Raw genomic sequence first — 13,774 nt, forward strand, 5'->3', positions numbered from 1 at the left:
AGGGTCAGCTGACTGAGTCCATCCAACTACAGTGTCAGGAGGGTAGCCAAGGGATTAGTAGCCAAGTTCATGAATTTGAATCCGGGCTCTGCCTCTTAGTCATGTGTCCATGAGAAAAATCACAAGAGCCTCAGCTTTATCTGTAAAAGTGGGCATAATAACAATGCCTACGTAAAGTGTGTGACACCAGACTGGAGGCAGGAAGTCTCCACACACGCCAGCTCTCCTCCTTCATAGCCTACCTCCATCTGAGGCAAACTTCCTGTATTTGAAGAGGTGCTGGCCACAGGTTTCTGCTGAATTTTTGTGTTTCCTGCACCAATGCCTCTTCTTGCACATCATCCAGATCCAGTTGACTTTTGCCAATAGTTGTAGGCTATTTCTACTTATAAACAGGCTCCCTTTGAGCACTGAGTCCAACTCGTCCTTAGGCCAGCTCCTTCTGCTGCTGTTCACTCCAGAGGCCAGCACAGCAGGAGGTCCAGCATGCCCATTTCTGATGGCTCTGACTGGCCTGGGGCTGGTTCCTTCCAAATCCCAGCATTTGGGGACAAGTGCTTTTACCAGGAAGTACCATTTCTATTTTGAGCTACAGAAGGAAACTGACAAGTTGCTTTGAATTGAACCTTAAATCAGTTCAAAGCAAAATGTACTATAAAGAGTCTCCTGGGAAATAGAAAATGTATTTGTTCTACACTATGTTTTGAGGATTTTTTTAATGACAAAAATTTTGATAGGCTTACATTACATATTTATGTCTTTAAAGCAATCAAAGAAATCCTTTCTAGTTTATTCTGTTTTCTCTCCAGGTATTTAGTCTTCCTGCAGATCAAAAGGGATCTTTACCATGGCCGCCTTCTCTGTAAAACATCTGATGCTGCCTTGTTAGCAGCTTATATCCTTCAAGGTAATGACTTTTGATGAGATAAATTCGCTTTTCCTGCTAAGTACTGATTACATTATTTCAGTTCCACAGATGACTACTTCTTGAATCTGAACAGTATCTAACTTGAAGCAGAACCTAAGTTGAAGGATTTTGCGAGATTACCTAGAGCTAGAAAGCACTGAGCACTAAATCTTCTACCTTACCTGAGGCCTCATTCTCAGCCCCTCTAAGTGCTTCTGACTCTGTGTTGGGGATTTGCCCTGTCCCCTTGTCAGTGACATTACGAATACTTCAGAGAGTAACCAAAATCAATTTTGTCCTTACCTCTCACACTAAGCTCAAAGATGTGAAGACCAGTATTCTGGTGTCCATTTGAGAAGTTGTCAGATCAGGGTGTTTGCTCAGTGTTGAAAAAGTTTCAGAGCAACAAGCACAATTTCTAACGAGGTACTAAGGAAGAGTTGCGCCTTACCTGGCTAATGCCCAGGTTGACGCTTTCCTCGCAAAGCAACTGGAGAGAGATGCACATCTCACATGTGTCTCTTCCTTCTTTCGTCAAGTGTTGAGGGTGCTTAGGTGCCACTTCTAAACTTCTTAATAGTTAGCTGAAACTTTCATTACCACTGGATTGTTCTGGATCAAAGAACTAAAATGATGAAATTTCCATCAAAAAATCCAAACACTTATTTGGAAATCTGTGAACTCCCAGAAACGTGTTGTGAGGAGAAACTGTTTGCCAATAAGAAACAAAGTTCTTTTTGGCAGGAAAAAATATCACAACTGTGTTAAGAATGTGAAAGTCAAGTTGGGAGTGGTGGTGTATACCCGTAATCCCAGCACTTGGGAGGCTGAGACGGGAGGATTGCTAGGTGTTCCAGGCCAGCCTGGGCTACTAAGTGAGCTCAAGACCAACCTGAACTGTTCAATAAAATTATGGAAAAAAAAAATACATATCCAAAATGTAAAAAAAAAAAAAAAGGATCTGAAAAGTAAGTCCTGAGACTCTTATTTTGAAAATCTACAAAATGAGAAGTTTGGCTGGTGCTTGATAGTTTTAGGGTCCCAAAAACGCCCCTTTCCTTTTTAAAATGAGAGCCTGGTCTGAGCTAACTGCAGACTTTAAACTCTAACCCTTTGTTCAGTTTTGCCAAAATAATCACATTAAGTTCTTATTCTCATTTTTTCCCTTAATGTCCAACATTGATGCTTTCCAGCTGGTGGTTTCTAAATAAAATAAAAATAAATGACTCCACGGTTCAAAAGTTACCAAAGATTGCAGGGGAATGCTTTCATCTCTTGCTAAACAATAAAAATTTCCACATAATTTGAGGTGGCACCATAAGTATATTTGTGATTTAAACACACACACACACACACACACACGCATGCACACACACGCACGCACGCACGCACGCAAACCCCAAGCGCAGTTTTTCTCCCTGAGAACAGGGTATGTCCTCCTGAAATCTCTTCCTGCCCCTCTGAAGTGGTATGGCTCCACCAGGGAAGGGCAGGGTAACCACAGAGTAGCTGGGACTTTCTCCTTCCCTTCATCACACCCAGCAAGTGCCCTGCTGAAGCACTTCCCATGGAAAGCTGGATTCTGTTCTGAATGCCTTCCCTGATGTCACAGACCTGAGATCCCCAAGCTGTGTTAGGGATGATCTTTCTCTGTGACTGGCTGGAGGAGAAGCCCCGCCCCCACTCCAGCGCACTGAGAAATCAGCCTTAGACCTTGCTTCTCCTGAACTCAGCAGCGGTGACTGGTTATAGCCAACCTCCTAAATCTCTGGGCCGCTAGCAGGACCCCGGCACCTGTTCAGCCTCCAGTGACTGTTCGGATGTACTCATATAGGTTGATTTGGACAGAGAGTGTGCTATTGGATCATGACTCACTCTTCAGTTTGCTTCATCCATGCTAAAATCCTTGAAATCAGATTTAGACTTCTGCCGTGGCCCAGACCCAGGAGGCTCTGTCTTCCGGTTGAGCTCACTGCTTCCTCCTACACAAATCATCATTCCTGGCCCTTGTCTCAGGCCTGAGCTCCAGGGCCGCCATAGTGTAGGCTTTTGCTCTTTTATTGCAGCTTTATTTGTGGCGACCTCAGCACACAGGTCAGCTCTTCTGGCTGGGAGCTTAAATGTGAACATCAGCCTGGTAGGCACACCTGGGAGAACAAGGGCGGGCCCAGGCCTCTGCTCGGGATTGCTGTCCTCTCTCAGCCTGCTGTGTGCTGCTGCGGGTGCTGCTCTGTGTGTTAATTTCGCTTTGCTTTACCAATGGCAATTCACCTCTCCACAATCATTTTCTTCTACCTTACATTTGAAAGCGGAGATTGGAGATTACGACCCAGGAAAACACCCTGAAGGCTACAGCTCCAAGTTCCAGTTTTTTCCTAAACATTCAGAGAAGCTGGAAAGGAAAATTGCTGAGATTCACAAGACAGAACTCAGGTGTGTGACAGTCACTTCAGGCCTGGGGAACTGAGCCACCTCCCTGGGCTGCGTACTGGGGTACACAGTGTGATGGTCCCTGGGCTTCCCTGCTCCTGGGATGCAGTTTTCAGGGTCCACTGGAGGCACACCCCCAGCCCTATGAGCTCCCTCCCGAGAAGAACGGTTAAGGCTTTGGGGTAAGGCAAGAGAGAAGTTGTACGCAGGGGAAACAGGGACTGGCCTTTCTGAAGTGTTTGCTTCCCAGAGCTAGAGATATGGAGAAATGTATGAACGAGGGAAAGGGAAACAAACAAACAAAGGCTAAAGGGTGTAGCTCAGTGGTAGAGCATTTACCTGGCCTGCAAAAAGCCTCAGGTTCAATCCCCACACTGAGGCAAAGGGATGAGGGCTGGAGCTGGTGCTCAGTGGTAGAGCACTTATTTAGCATGGTAGACCCTGGACTTAATCCCCAGCACCACAAAAAGAGAGGGAGGGGGAGGGCAAAAGGCTGAGTAAGGATATAAAAACTGGCAGACATCTGTAATAAGTCTGTGACAGGTGAGAGGTGGCTTCCGGTTAGAAGACGGACTGCGCAGGGCTGGCCCCAACCTACAGAGACAAAGGTCCCCAAAATGTTCACCACAGCTCACCCCATATACCAACCTGAGCTTCTGACCCTGCACAGAAGAGAGATGGCTTCACTCAGGGGGCTTCGTCATCCCCCAGCTTCTCTTAGTTGCCCAGAACATGCAGCTTACCTTGGAACAGTATTCGTTCAGCCCTTCAGCCACAAGAGGAAGGGCCGTCTGCGAAGATGGGCTTCACAAGGCAGCAAGAGAATGCAGGGCTCCACCTCTCAGCACCCTAGTGCACAGCCTGCCCCGGTTGGTTGGTATGAAGGCCACAGGTCCTGCAGTGGAGTCTTGTAAAATAGGATGTTATGTCATTGTTTTACTAGCTTTTTAATCTTTAGGAATGTTCGTGTATTTACTGTTCTAAGGAAGGACTGTGCTCAGGGGCAGTACTGTCTCTTAAACTAGTTACTTCCCTACAACAACAACAACAAATCCTTTCGGAAGATGCAAAGGTTTTATCAAGTATGACCCAGAACCACCTCAGCCTTTGGAAACAGATCCCCCCACACATACACACACAGACCATCACATGAGCAGAACCGTTCCCCAGCTCCAGGCGAGTGGAGACCCCATCAGAGGTAGGATCCTTTGTGTTTCCACCTGTTACAGGCCAGCAAAACAGGCCCCACAGGTCCCTCCTATCGTTGAGGAAATAGTGACCCCTTGTGGCCAAGATCTGAATAAATGGCCAAGTGTGATGGCCTGTAATCCCAGCACTCCAGTTGCTGAGGCAGGAGGGTCCCCACAAATTTGAGGCCATTCTGGACTACATAAATGAGTTCAAATAGCTCAGCAGACAAAGTGCCTGCTTAGGCAAGCACAGAGACCAGGGTTCGATCCCCAGCACCACATGCCATAATGGCCCCATCCCTGGGCCAGCTGAGCTGGATGAGTTGGGGTATGGTGGTGCATGCCTGTAATTCCAGTAGTGGAGAGGCTGAAAACAGGAGGATCTGTACCAAATACATTTTTAAAAAATAATAATAAAATAAAATAAAATAAATGAGTTCATGATCAGCCTAAACTATAGAGTGAGATCCTGTCCAAAAAATCACACAAACTGGGGCTATGCCTCAGTAGCATAAGTGCCTGCCTGGCAAACCCAGGGACTCAAATTCAATCCCTAACTGGAAAAAAAATCCCACTAAGCACAGACCTGTGTAGGGTCTCATGATTCAAAGCCTACCACACACCTATAATCCCAGCACTCAGGAGGCTGAAGCAGGAGGATTGCTGTGAGTTCCAGGCCAGCCTGAATTACATGAGACCTTGTCTCAAATAAAAGCCAGGAAAATAGCTTGGGTGTCTAAGTGCCTGCCTGGCAAGCACAAGGGCTCCAGTTTGATCCCCAGTACCACATGCTGTGCCAGTCCCCCTCAAAGCCAGCCCTTGAAACCAGGCATGGAGGCACACTACTATAATCCCAGTTCTGGAGAGGCTGAGGCAGGAGGATCACTGCGAGTCTAAGCTATATAGAGAGACCTTGTACCAAATAAATAAATGATTTTTAAAAAAAGGAGTGGTGCGTGAGAACTGTGAGTGCTTTAGAGGTCATAGTGGGGACAGTCCTAGTTCACAGCAGATATTCCCCTAGGAAATGCTTGCTTTGGTGGCCCTGAAGATTTGGGCAGACTTCAGGGGAGAAATGAGCCCACATGGCCCACCACCTTCCATACAGGGTACCAGGAAGACACTGGTGCTGTAGCCCCCAGGGGCCTGTGCCCGCTACGTGCCACACAGCTTTTTCTCCCTAGACCTCCCCAGCCTAGGGTTCACTGGCAGATGTGTATCAGTAGAAATTCATAGCTAACTCCTAGCTTCCCCTTCATTGTGTAAAACTTAGTTTCCTCTCTTGACCCTGAGGGCTGGGGCTGTGTGACGCACTCCCTGGTGCATCCTCAGCAGGAGCACGGAGGCTGGCCATGACCAAGGTCTCCTCACAAGGCTCAGAGGGAGCTGGGCCTGCTTTGCCTTTGGCTTCTTGTCTACTTGCCCCCAATGCACACGTAATACTAGAGGCAGATTATAGTCAGAAATGAGCCATTTTCAATCCTGCCACAGGCAGCACAGCTGTTGACTTCCCCGCCTGCACACCCGCCTGCACACCCAGTTCCCCAATGGCAACAGTGTAGCACATTGGACACCACCAAGGCCACTGGGAAGGAGTGAGGAAGGGCTTCTCCAGATGGCTGGAGCTGGCTTCTCCTCACCTTGCACCACATACTCCCTTTTGGTCAAGAAACAGGTCAGGAGGCACCAGCAAGGTGTCCCCGTCCCTTCTTTGAGCTTTAGTTTCTGCCAGAAGACAGACAACATATCTATGGGCTTCAACCATAGATTCTGTTTGCCCCAAAGTTGAAAATGGTGACATATCAGAAAATCAGTATTTCTGACCTGTTTAAAAGTGCACTCTCTAGGGGCCAGGGAGATAGCTCAGTGGAATAAGCGCTTCCCTGGCAAGCGCAAGGGCCTGAGTTCCACCAAAAAAAAATAAACTACAAGTGCGCTCTCTAGCAGTGCTGGGCCCTAGGCTCCTGCGACCTCAGCCTGAGGAGCCGCTGTGCTCATTAGCATACTGCACTTCTTAGTTTGCGGAGGCCCCCACCACTCCCCATTGTAGCCCTCAGCCTGGGCAACCCCTTATGTGGCCTCATTCTGAAGGTGTGAATTCTGACCCTAGACTTGAGACTGAAGCTGATCTTAGAACCCAGTAGGGAGGACACCCTGGAAAAGTGGAGCTGTGTGGCTCTTAATAGTTCACCTGGAGGGGGCCACAGCAATGCCCAGCCCTGAAATTGCCTTCTCCTTTCTCCAGTGGTCAAACACCAGCAACATCAGAGCTGAACTTCTTAAGGAAAGCACAGACGTTGGAGACCTACGGCGTGGACCCCCACCCCTGTAAGGTGAGAGCATTTGGGAGAAGCCCGGGGCGCGGGCCTTGTGGGAGTGGCTCTTCAGTGAAGGACATCAGAGAAAATGTCTCCCATCAGTAACTTCTAGGCTGCATCATTTCATACCACATCCATGTCAGCAGATCTGAGGCAAAGTCAATCTAAATAACAAATCCAAAAACAGGGTCCACTTTGGCAGCCATGGGTAATTTGGTGGAAGTGAAGAGGAAGAATGTGGAAGGAGCCCCACAGAGAATGATCGGAGGTGGCTTGGCGACTGCCTACCCTTCCTGACCCATAATCTAGTTTTATCCTGAGTAGCTTTTATTGACTGCAGTGGGATAAGTCAGCACACAGAACTGCATCGGACTCACACTTAATTCCATTATATGCCTCAGAGCCAAAGGCAGGAGCTAGCCAGGGAAACGGCCCAGAGCAAGCCCCTGTAATTACTCAAGTGTCTCCATTCGGGAAGAGGGGCAAGGCAGCACCCCCAGTCACTGCTGAGCAGTGGGACCCACGGCCTCTCCCTGTCCCGATGCCAAATCCTCCCCACCCCATGCCAACTCCAGTCCCTGCTGCGCTGACACCTCTGGTCTCTGGCTCAGTTTCTCTGTGCTCCTGCCTTTCTTTCCACTATTGGAGGGGGTAGACTACCACAGGTAAAGCTAGCTCTCCAGCTGCTCAGAAGCAGAGAGCACCAGCTGGGAACTGGACAAACAGCCTTTTCTGTCTGATAGGTAGAGGGACACTGTCAGCTTCAAGGAAAAATTAGAAGGATGCATTTGTTTCCCAGAGCTGCTGTGACCCAGTGTCAGAATGCATAAACAACAAAGTTCTGAGGGCTGGAAGTATGACACCAAGTGCCTCAGGCTTGGTAGCTTCTGAGGCCCTTTTTTTTTTTTTTTTTTTATTTCTGAAGAGGGTGTCTGTTCCCTCCCTGGTTCTTCTCGTTGTCTTCCTTCTGTTCTTGTCTGTGTACAGACTATCCCTACTGACACCAGCTGTATTGGAGTAGGTAGGGCCCACACTCAAGACTCTCCTTGTAACGTCTATGAAGACCCTATTTCCAAATGAAGTGGTATTCAGAGTGACTGGGGGTTAGGACTTAAGCATGGGAATCTGACAGAGACACGATTCAAGGCATGACAGAATAAATCCAAGGCACGCAGCAGTGTGGAAACAGGCAGCGTCTCCCTTGGCCTGCAGGTGAGCTGACCATGATTTGGCCTCGCCTAGGGCCTACCGGGAGCCTTAAGAACAAACACCCTGGCACTCAGGGACCCTGCTCATCATCCCCCACACATACACACAGCTCCTTCCCCACCAGCGCCATCGACACCTACATGGCCCCCAGGTGCTTCGGGCCAGCAATACCAGAAAACACACCGATGTCTGTTCCTACCAAGGCCTTGACATACTGACATTTACAAGTTAGCAAGCTTCCTAATTAATGTCCCTAAAACAGAAGTAATCCGAACCACTCCATCAATCGCTCAGACACTCCTGGGAGCCAAGAGAGTTGAAGAGGCAGCTGGCCCTTGCTGAAGTCCTGGTCTATTCACTGGGGCCTTTTGAGACTTCCAAGCCTTACTTTCCTTACCTGTGGTTAAATGCACAGCAGGTGTTCCACAGCTGCTCTGCATCCTTAACTAAGGGTGCCAGATCACCTCTTTGGGTCTAAACTTGCCCCGTCCCCTTGAGGCCACACATAGAGGTGGGCAGGCAGTGACCTGAGTGTGACAACAGACTGAGGTAGATAGGATTCTCCACCATTGCCCAAGACTGTCTGGAAAACAAGTGTCATGGCAGCCTGGTATCCAGCCCAAACTCACATGTACCCCAGGACTGTGGGCTCCCTTTCTAACACAGGGAAGCTAGAGGGGAACCAGCCTTCATACCTGGTACATGGTCCAGTCCCATGTATCGCACCACCCCTGGGGTGGGGCAGGGTGCTTCCCACAGCAGGTGCCGAGTGCTTCTGGTATTTCTCACTGAATCCTCAGCCAGCCTTGAGGGGTGAATGTCATACTCCCTAGTTTATAAATGAGAAGACTCAGAGTTCACAAGGCCCTGGGGGCAGGCACAGGTTGCTTCCTGTAGGTACGAATCCTACATAGAACAGATGCTCCCAAGGAGACCCCTTGACAGGATGTGGGAGCAGTCATCTCACTCAGCCGCCATCCTGTGCTCCTGGGCCCTGGGCCTCTCCTTACACACAGCCCTTCGGCAGCTCTCGGCAGGCTCTGGAGGTGGCTTCCTCGGCCCTCCCCTCCCAAGCAAGCAGAGCAGTAAGGGAGTCTTTCCTCTTATCACTAAGCAGAGTCACTTCGGTGAGGTGCTACCACACACTCCCCTAATGTTCCTAAGGCGCACTCAGCGTAATAAATACTGATGATTTCTATTAACAGAGAGGCAATTACTGGGCCCAGAGAATCTGGGGCATGCAGCCCTAGGGAGAACAGAAGAGGAGGAATTGTTCTGATAATTAAATGAGAGCAGAACAACACTGGCTGGGCTCTGTTCTCCTGGACTGATTAAAGAGCTGCAGTTTGTAGTTTCTTTCTGCCTAGTGTCCTTATCTGGTCCTGGGACCAGAAGGAAGAACTCCAACAAATCCAGCAAGTGCAACAGGAGCATCCCAACTCTAAACTGTACAAGGCTCCGAGTGACCCTACCATGCAGCTGTGGAGCGGAGAGTGCGGCTCATCGCTGCTCTGTCCCTGTCCCTGACCTCTGCCCACTCAGGAGCTGCTGCCTTGTTCCTCCCAAGCTGGCCCTAAAGCTGGTTATTTGCCCCAGTCTCCCAGGCAGAGGTCACATTCAGAGGGACTGGGGGTTAGGACACAGCCTGGCCCTGTGACCAACTGACAGGGCTGCCCTGTTCAAGCTCAAGGAATAGGTACCCATCATAGACATCCAGCGCTCACAGCCTTCTTTGTGAGCCTCAGAGACCCCACTACTGAAAGTCTGCATGCGCCTGGAGCCTCATACATATCTCAGTAAATCTTTACCACATCACTACCAAGAAGATATTCTTGAGCCTTCAAAGGTAGAGATAAATAATGGATATGAGGTAGATAAGCTAAAATGTCTGAAGTTTCAAAGCTACTGATGAGGATAGTATTTCCAGTTATAACCAGAGCTGGCCAGGTCTCAGGGTTACGCTTTTTCAGTTATTATGTGTGGTCTTCCTTCTGGAGAGATGGCTTTTAGGAATTAAGCATGGCTCCCTGCCAATTCTGATACAGAGAAGATACAGGCCTGTAAGATTTCTAGAGTCATCATACAAAATTCACCAGTAAGTGCACTAGTACATGTCTGCTCTGAAGACCAGGAAAGAACTGGTGTCAGCAGAACCTAGGTTAGATCACAAAAGTAAAACCACACTGCTGGGTATGGTGGTCTACGCCTGTAATCCCAGCACTCAGGAGGCTGAGGCAAGACAATCGCCAAGAGCTTGAGGCCAGCCTGGGTTACATTCCAAGTCAAAGCCAGCCCAAACTAGATATTGAGACCCTATCTCAAAAAGCAAAAAAAAGGGGCCGGGGAGATGGCTCAGTGGAATAAGCGCTTGACTGACAAATGCAAGGATCTGAGTTCAATCCCCGGTTCCGCCAAAAAAAAAAAGCAAGAAAAAGAAACCCTTACCTCCATCTTTACAAGTTGCTCCTGACTGAGGATCAGGACAGGGAGGAGGAGCAACTCTCCTGGCCTTGGGGGAACCCCTCTAGGCTGAGCTGGAGGGACGACAACAGACCCACAGGTCACGCCACCCCCTCTTAATCTCCATCCCAGTTTCTAGTCACCCGTCAGCGCTGAGCCTCACAAGCCACAGACAGGTAGCTGGCCTTCTCCTGCCCTCAGCACCAGCAGCCACCAGGTTCAGGGTCTGCCCACAGCCCTCATCTGTGGGTGCATGAAGCGCTTTAGAGAATTGCCTCTTCAGCTCTGGGCAGGTGGCTTGGGTTCTCGCGGCCTCTCTCTTGAGCCCTCTCCCTCAAACAACAGGTCACCGTGGCGTTTATGGGGCGCATTATGTTTGCAGAGGCCACCGCCATCTCCAAGCCTCTGACCCCACTGCAGGAAGAGATGGCGGCCATACTGCAGCAGACTGAGGTAGAGAAAAGCCTTTATTCAGACCATGAACTTCATGCTCTGGTGAAGCCCAGAGAATGGCAAAGAAGAAAGCCGACCTCCATGATGAGGAGGAGGATGAACAGGATATATTGCTTATACAAGATTTGGAAGATTCATGGGAGCAGGCATTCCTAAAGTTCAAACCTGGAGATCATATAACAGAAGCTGATTTTAAAAAATGATCAAACCTCACTGCATCAGGAGCTAGACAGAAAACTTGTCCTGTTAGTCAGAGAGATTTGGAATGAAGATGTTTGGTTGCTACCCCAGAGAGAGTGGCAGCCAGGGGAGACCCTTCGAGGCACAGGGGAGCCAGCACTGAGCACCTTTTCAGAAAACAACATGGAAGCCAAGTTCCTAGGAAATGCACCGTGTGGCCACTCCAACTTCCGGTTCCCCCAGGCAATGCGGACCAAGAGTGACCCGGGGCCAAACTATTCTTCTTCAAAGCACTGCTATTAAATGGAGACTTTTCTCAGGCCACAAAGAATGGCCATCATGTGTGGGTCAGTAAGGAGGAGCTGGGTGACTACTTGAAACCAAAGTACTTGACCCAGGTTAGGAAATTTCTTCTGGACCTCGGATGGCCCGTGGGTGAACCTCAGACAGGTTGGGCCTCGCGGATTTTGGTGTGGTTTCCCCACATGTGCAGGGGATGCTGAGTAGGAAACTGAATTTGAAGAATTAAATGAATCTGCCCTGACAAAAAAAAAAAATGAATTGCCTCTTCAGATGCAACTGGGCCGGTGTTACTGAAGCACCAGTATTAGTGGAGTGATACTGACTGTCATGGGGAGTTTATTCCCATTCCAGGCCTGCGCCCCCATTCCAGCTACTCCCCTCCGCTCCAGTCCTGCCTTCACCAGAAGCTGCCCCGAGGGGTTTGTGCCAGGCACTCAGCCCTTCCCCGCCCTTTATTTTGGCCAGAGGGATGCCAGGAACGGAGGAGTAGCAGACCTCCCTGGCCGCAGCTTAGGGTCGCTGTGCCACATCCTGCTCCGTGGTGCCCTAACACTGACTGACTCCTTTCTTAGTCTCCCTTCCCACGTCATTTCCTAACTAGCACAAATTGAATCTGTCAACATCAGGAGAAAAAATAGTAAGATGTTATGTCTTTGTTTACGTCAGCAAACTCAGTAGCTATCAGAACACATCCATTAATGTTACTGGAGCCTACTAGGCATAACTTCTGAACTAGGGAATCCCAAGCCCAATTTACCAATGCAGAATCTAAAGCCTGGAGAAATTAAGGGGTCTGTCTGTGCTCACACAGTACTTGGCACAGCCAGGCTGGGCCCGACAGGGCTCTTCCCGAGCACGTGGCGCTGTGGTCCTACACGGAAGCCCTTCTGCCTGCCGCACCTCCTCCCTGCTCCGCTCCGCGTCTCCATGCTGGAACTCTACTTCCCCAAGCCCGGCCCTCCCTCCACCCTGCAGCGCCTCCTTCCAGGCCTCTCCTGTCACAGAGCACCACCAGGTACCCTCTCCACCCATCTCCACGTGCCTCGGGTGGCTCCCAGATGTCGCTCTGCCCTGACTCCCGGTGTTGCACCCACTGAGTCTGAGGCGAGCTGCCCCACAGCCCCGCACTAGGCTGTGGCCAGTGCAGCTAGGTCTCCACCCTGGAATGTGTCTCTCATCTGTCAAAGCCTACAGTTGTAGGCCTTGGCTAGGTGGGCCTGGTGGTGTACAGAAAGCTTCACAGGGCCCACCTCATCTGAAGAATCCACCTTCCGCAGCCACCTCTCTCAGCTGTTCTCCTGAGGCCATGCTGCCCTGACCCACATCTCTGCCAGCCTAGCCCTGGGACCTCCTGGCAGGAAAGTGTTTGTGTGCCGTGCCTGGACTCAGATATTAATAGCTACCACCGAGCTCTGATGAGAAGCAGGAGGCCCAGACCTGTGGCTTCACAACGTCTCTAGCCCAGTTATTTTTAAGTGTTTCGAGGTGCCGTAGGCTGCATGACACTGAGCTTGCAGCCAAGTGCTGTGTCTCAGATCTTGACAGATCCTGAGGGAGGGACAGTGATAGCCAGACATTCATCAGAATGGTTACCAATCGTGCACTTCAATTCACTCCTGCACCCGGGTGCCTAGAGAGCTGACTCCACGAGGCAGCTCTGAGGCACGCCTGCGCTGCTCCCGGAGGCAGGGCCATGGGCCCTGGACCAGTCAGGCTGAGAATCCATGCCGGTGTGGCAAACCCCAAAGCCCAGGAGACGGGGCAAGCAGGCAGAGCTACAGGCTGGAGAACCCCCACGCACACCCCACAACTTCACAGCAGCTTTCTGGCTGCTGTGCAGCAGAGTCTCTCCCCAGCACCCCTGTGACAAAGGAAGCCCTCCTTCTGCCTCTTCCTTCTGGAGCCTCTTTTCCCACTGTGGAGATGGCGGCCTGCGTCTTCTGGAATCCTCTCCTTGCTGGCTCAGCAGAGCCTCAGGCTTAGAGCCTGGTGGCCACAAGCCCCTCTCTGCTGCTCCCTGCACCTCAGGGATGGTGGTGACTGTTCCCCAGCCAGCTGCTGCTGGCTTCTTCTGCTAAAGTCCCCCGAGGAGGCCCAGTGCCAGGAGGACCATCGCCATGATAACTGCTTCTCTTACTCTTTAATAACAGCTGAGATATAACTCACATACCATTAAATGTATCCTTTAAGTGTGTAAGACAATCATCCCTGATAATTTTATTTTTTTTTATTTAATTTTATTTTTTTTTTTCAGAACCAGGGATTGAACTCAGGCCCTTGCACTAACCAGGGAAGCGCTTATTCCACTGAGCCATCTCCCTGGC

The 13,774-nt window shown here is 50.0% G+C and overlaps 1 protein-coding gene and 1 pseudogene across 6 annotated transcripts in view; both read left to right on the forward strand.

Moving 5' to 3' along the window:
• Frmd5 (FERM domain containing 5) overlaps window positions 1–13,774 on the forward strand; it is a 362,213-nt gene that overhangs the window by 328,014 nt on the left and 20,425 nt on the right. For all 6 annotated transcript variants that reach the window (XR_002820305.1, XM_004623349.3, XM_004623350.2 and 3 more), the window contains exons 5-7: window positions 810–907; window positions 3,217–3,340; window positions 6,773–6,860. Coding sequence is in view for 5 of the 6 variants with exons in the window: in XM_004623349.3 (XP_004623406.1) it covers window positions 810–907; window positions 3,217–3,340; window positions 6,773–6,860 (310 nt within the window). In the remaining variant the exon portion in view is untranslated. The remainder of the gene's footprint in view (window positions 1–809; window positions 908–3,216; window positions 3,341–6,772; window positions 6,861–13,774) is intronic.
• LOC105741538 lies at window positions 10,768–11,650 on the forward strand (annotated as a pseudogene).

Source organism: Octodon degus, unplaced genomic scaffold (genome assembly GCF_000260255.1).
Source record: "Octodon degus isolate 3935 unplaced genomic scaffold, OctDeg1.0 scaffold00002, whole genome shotgun sequence".
NCBI classification, from domain to species: Eukaryota; Metazoa; Chordata; class Mammalia; order Rodentia; family Octodontidae; genus Octodon; species Octodon degus.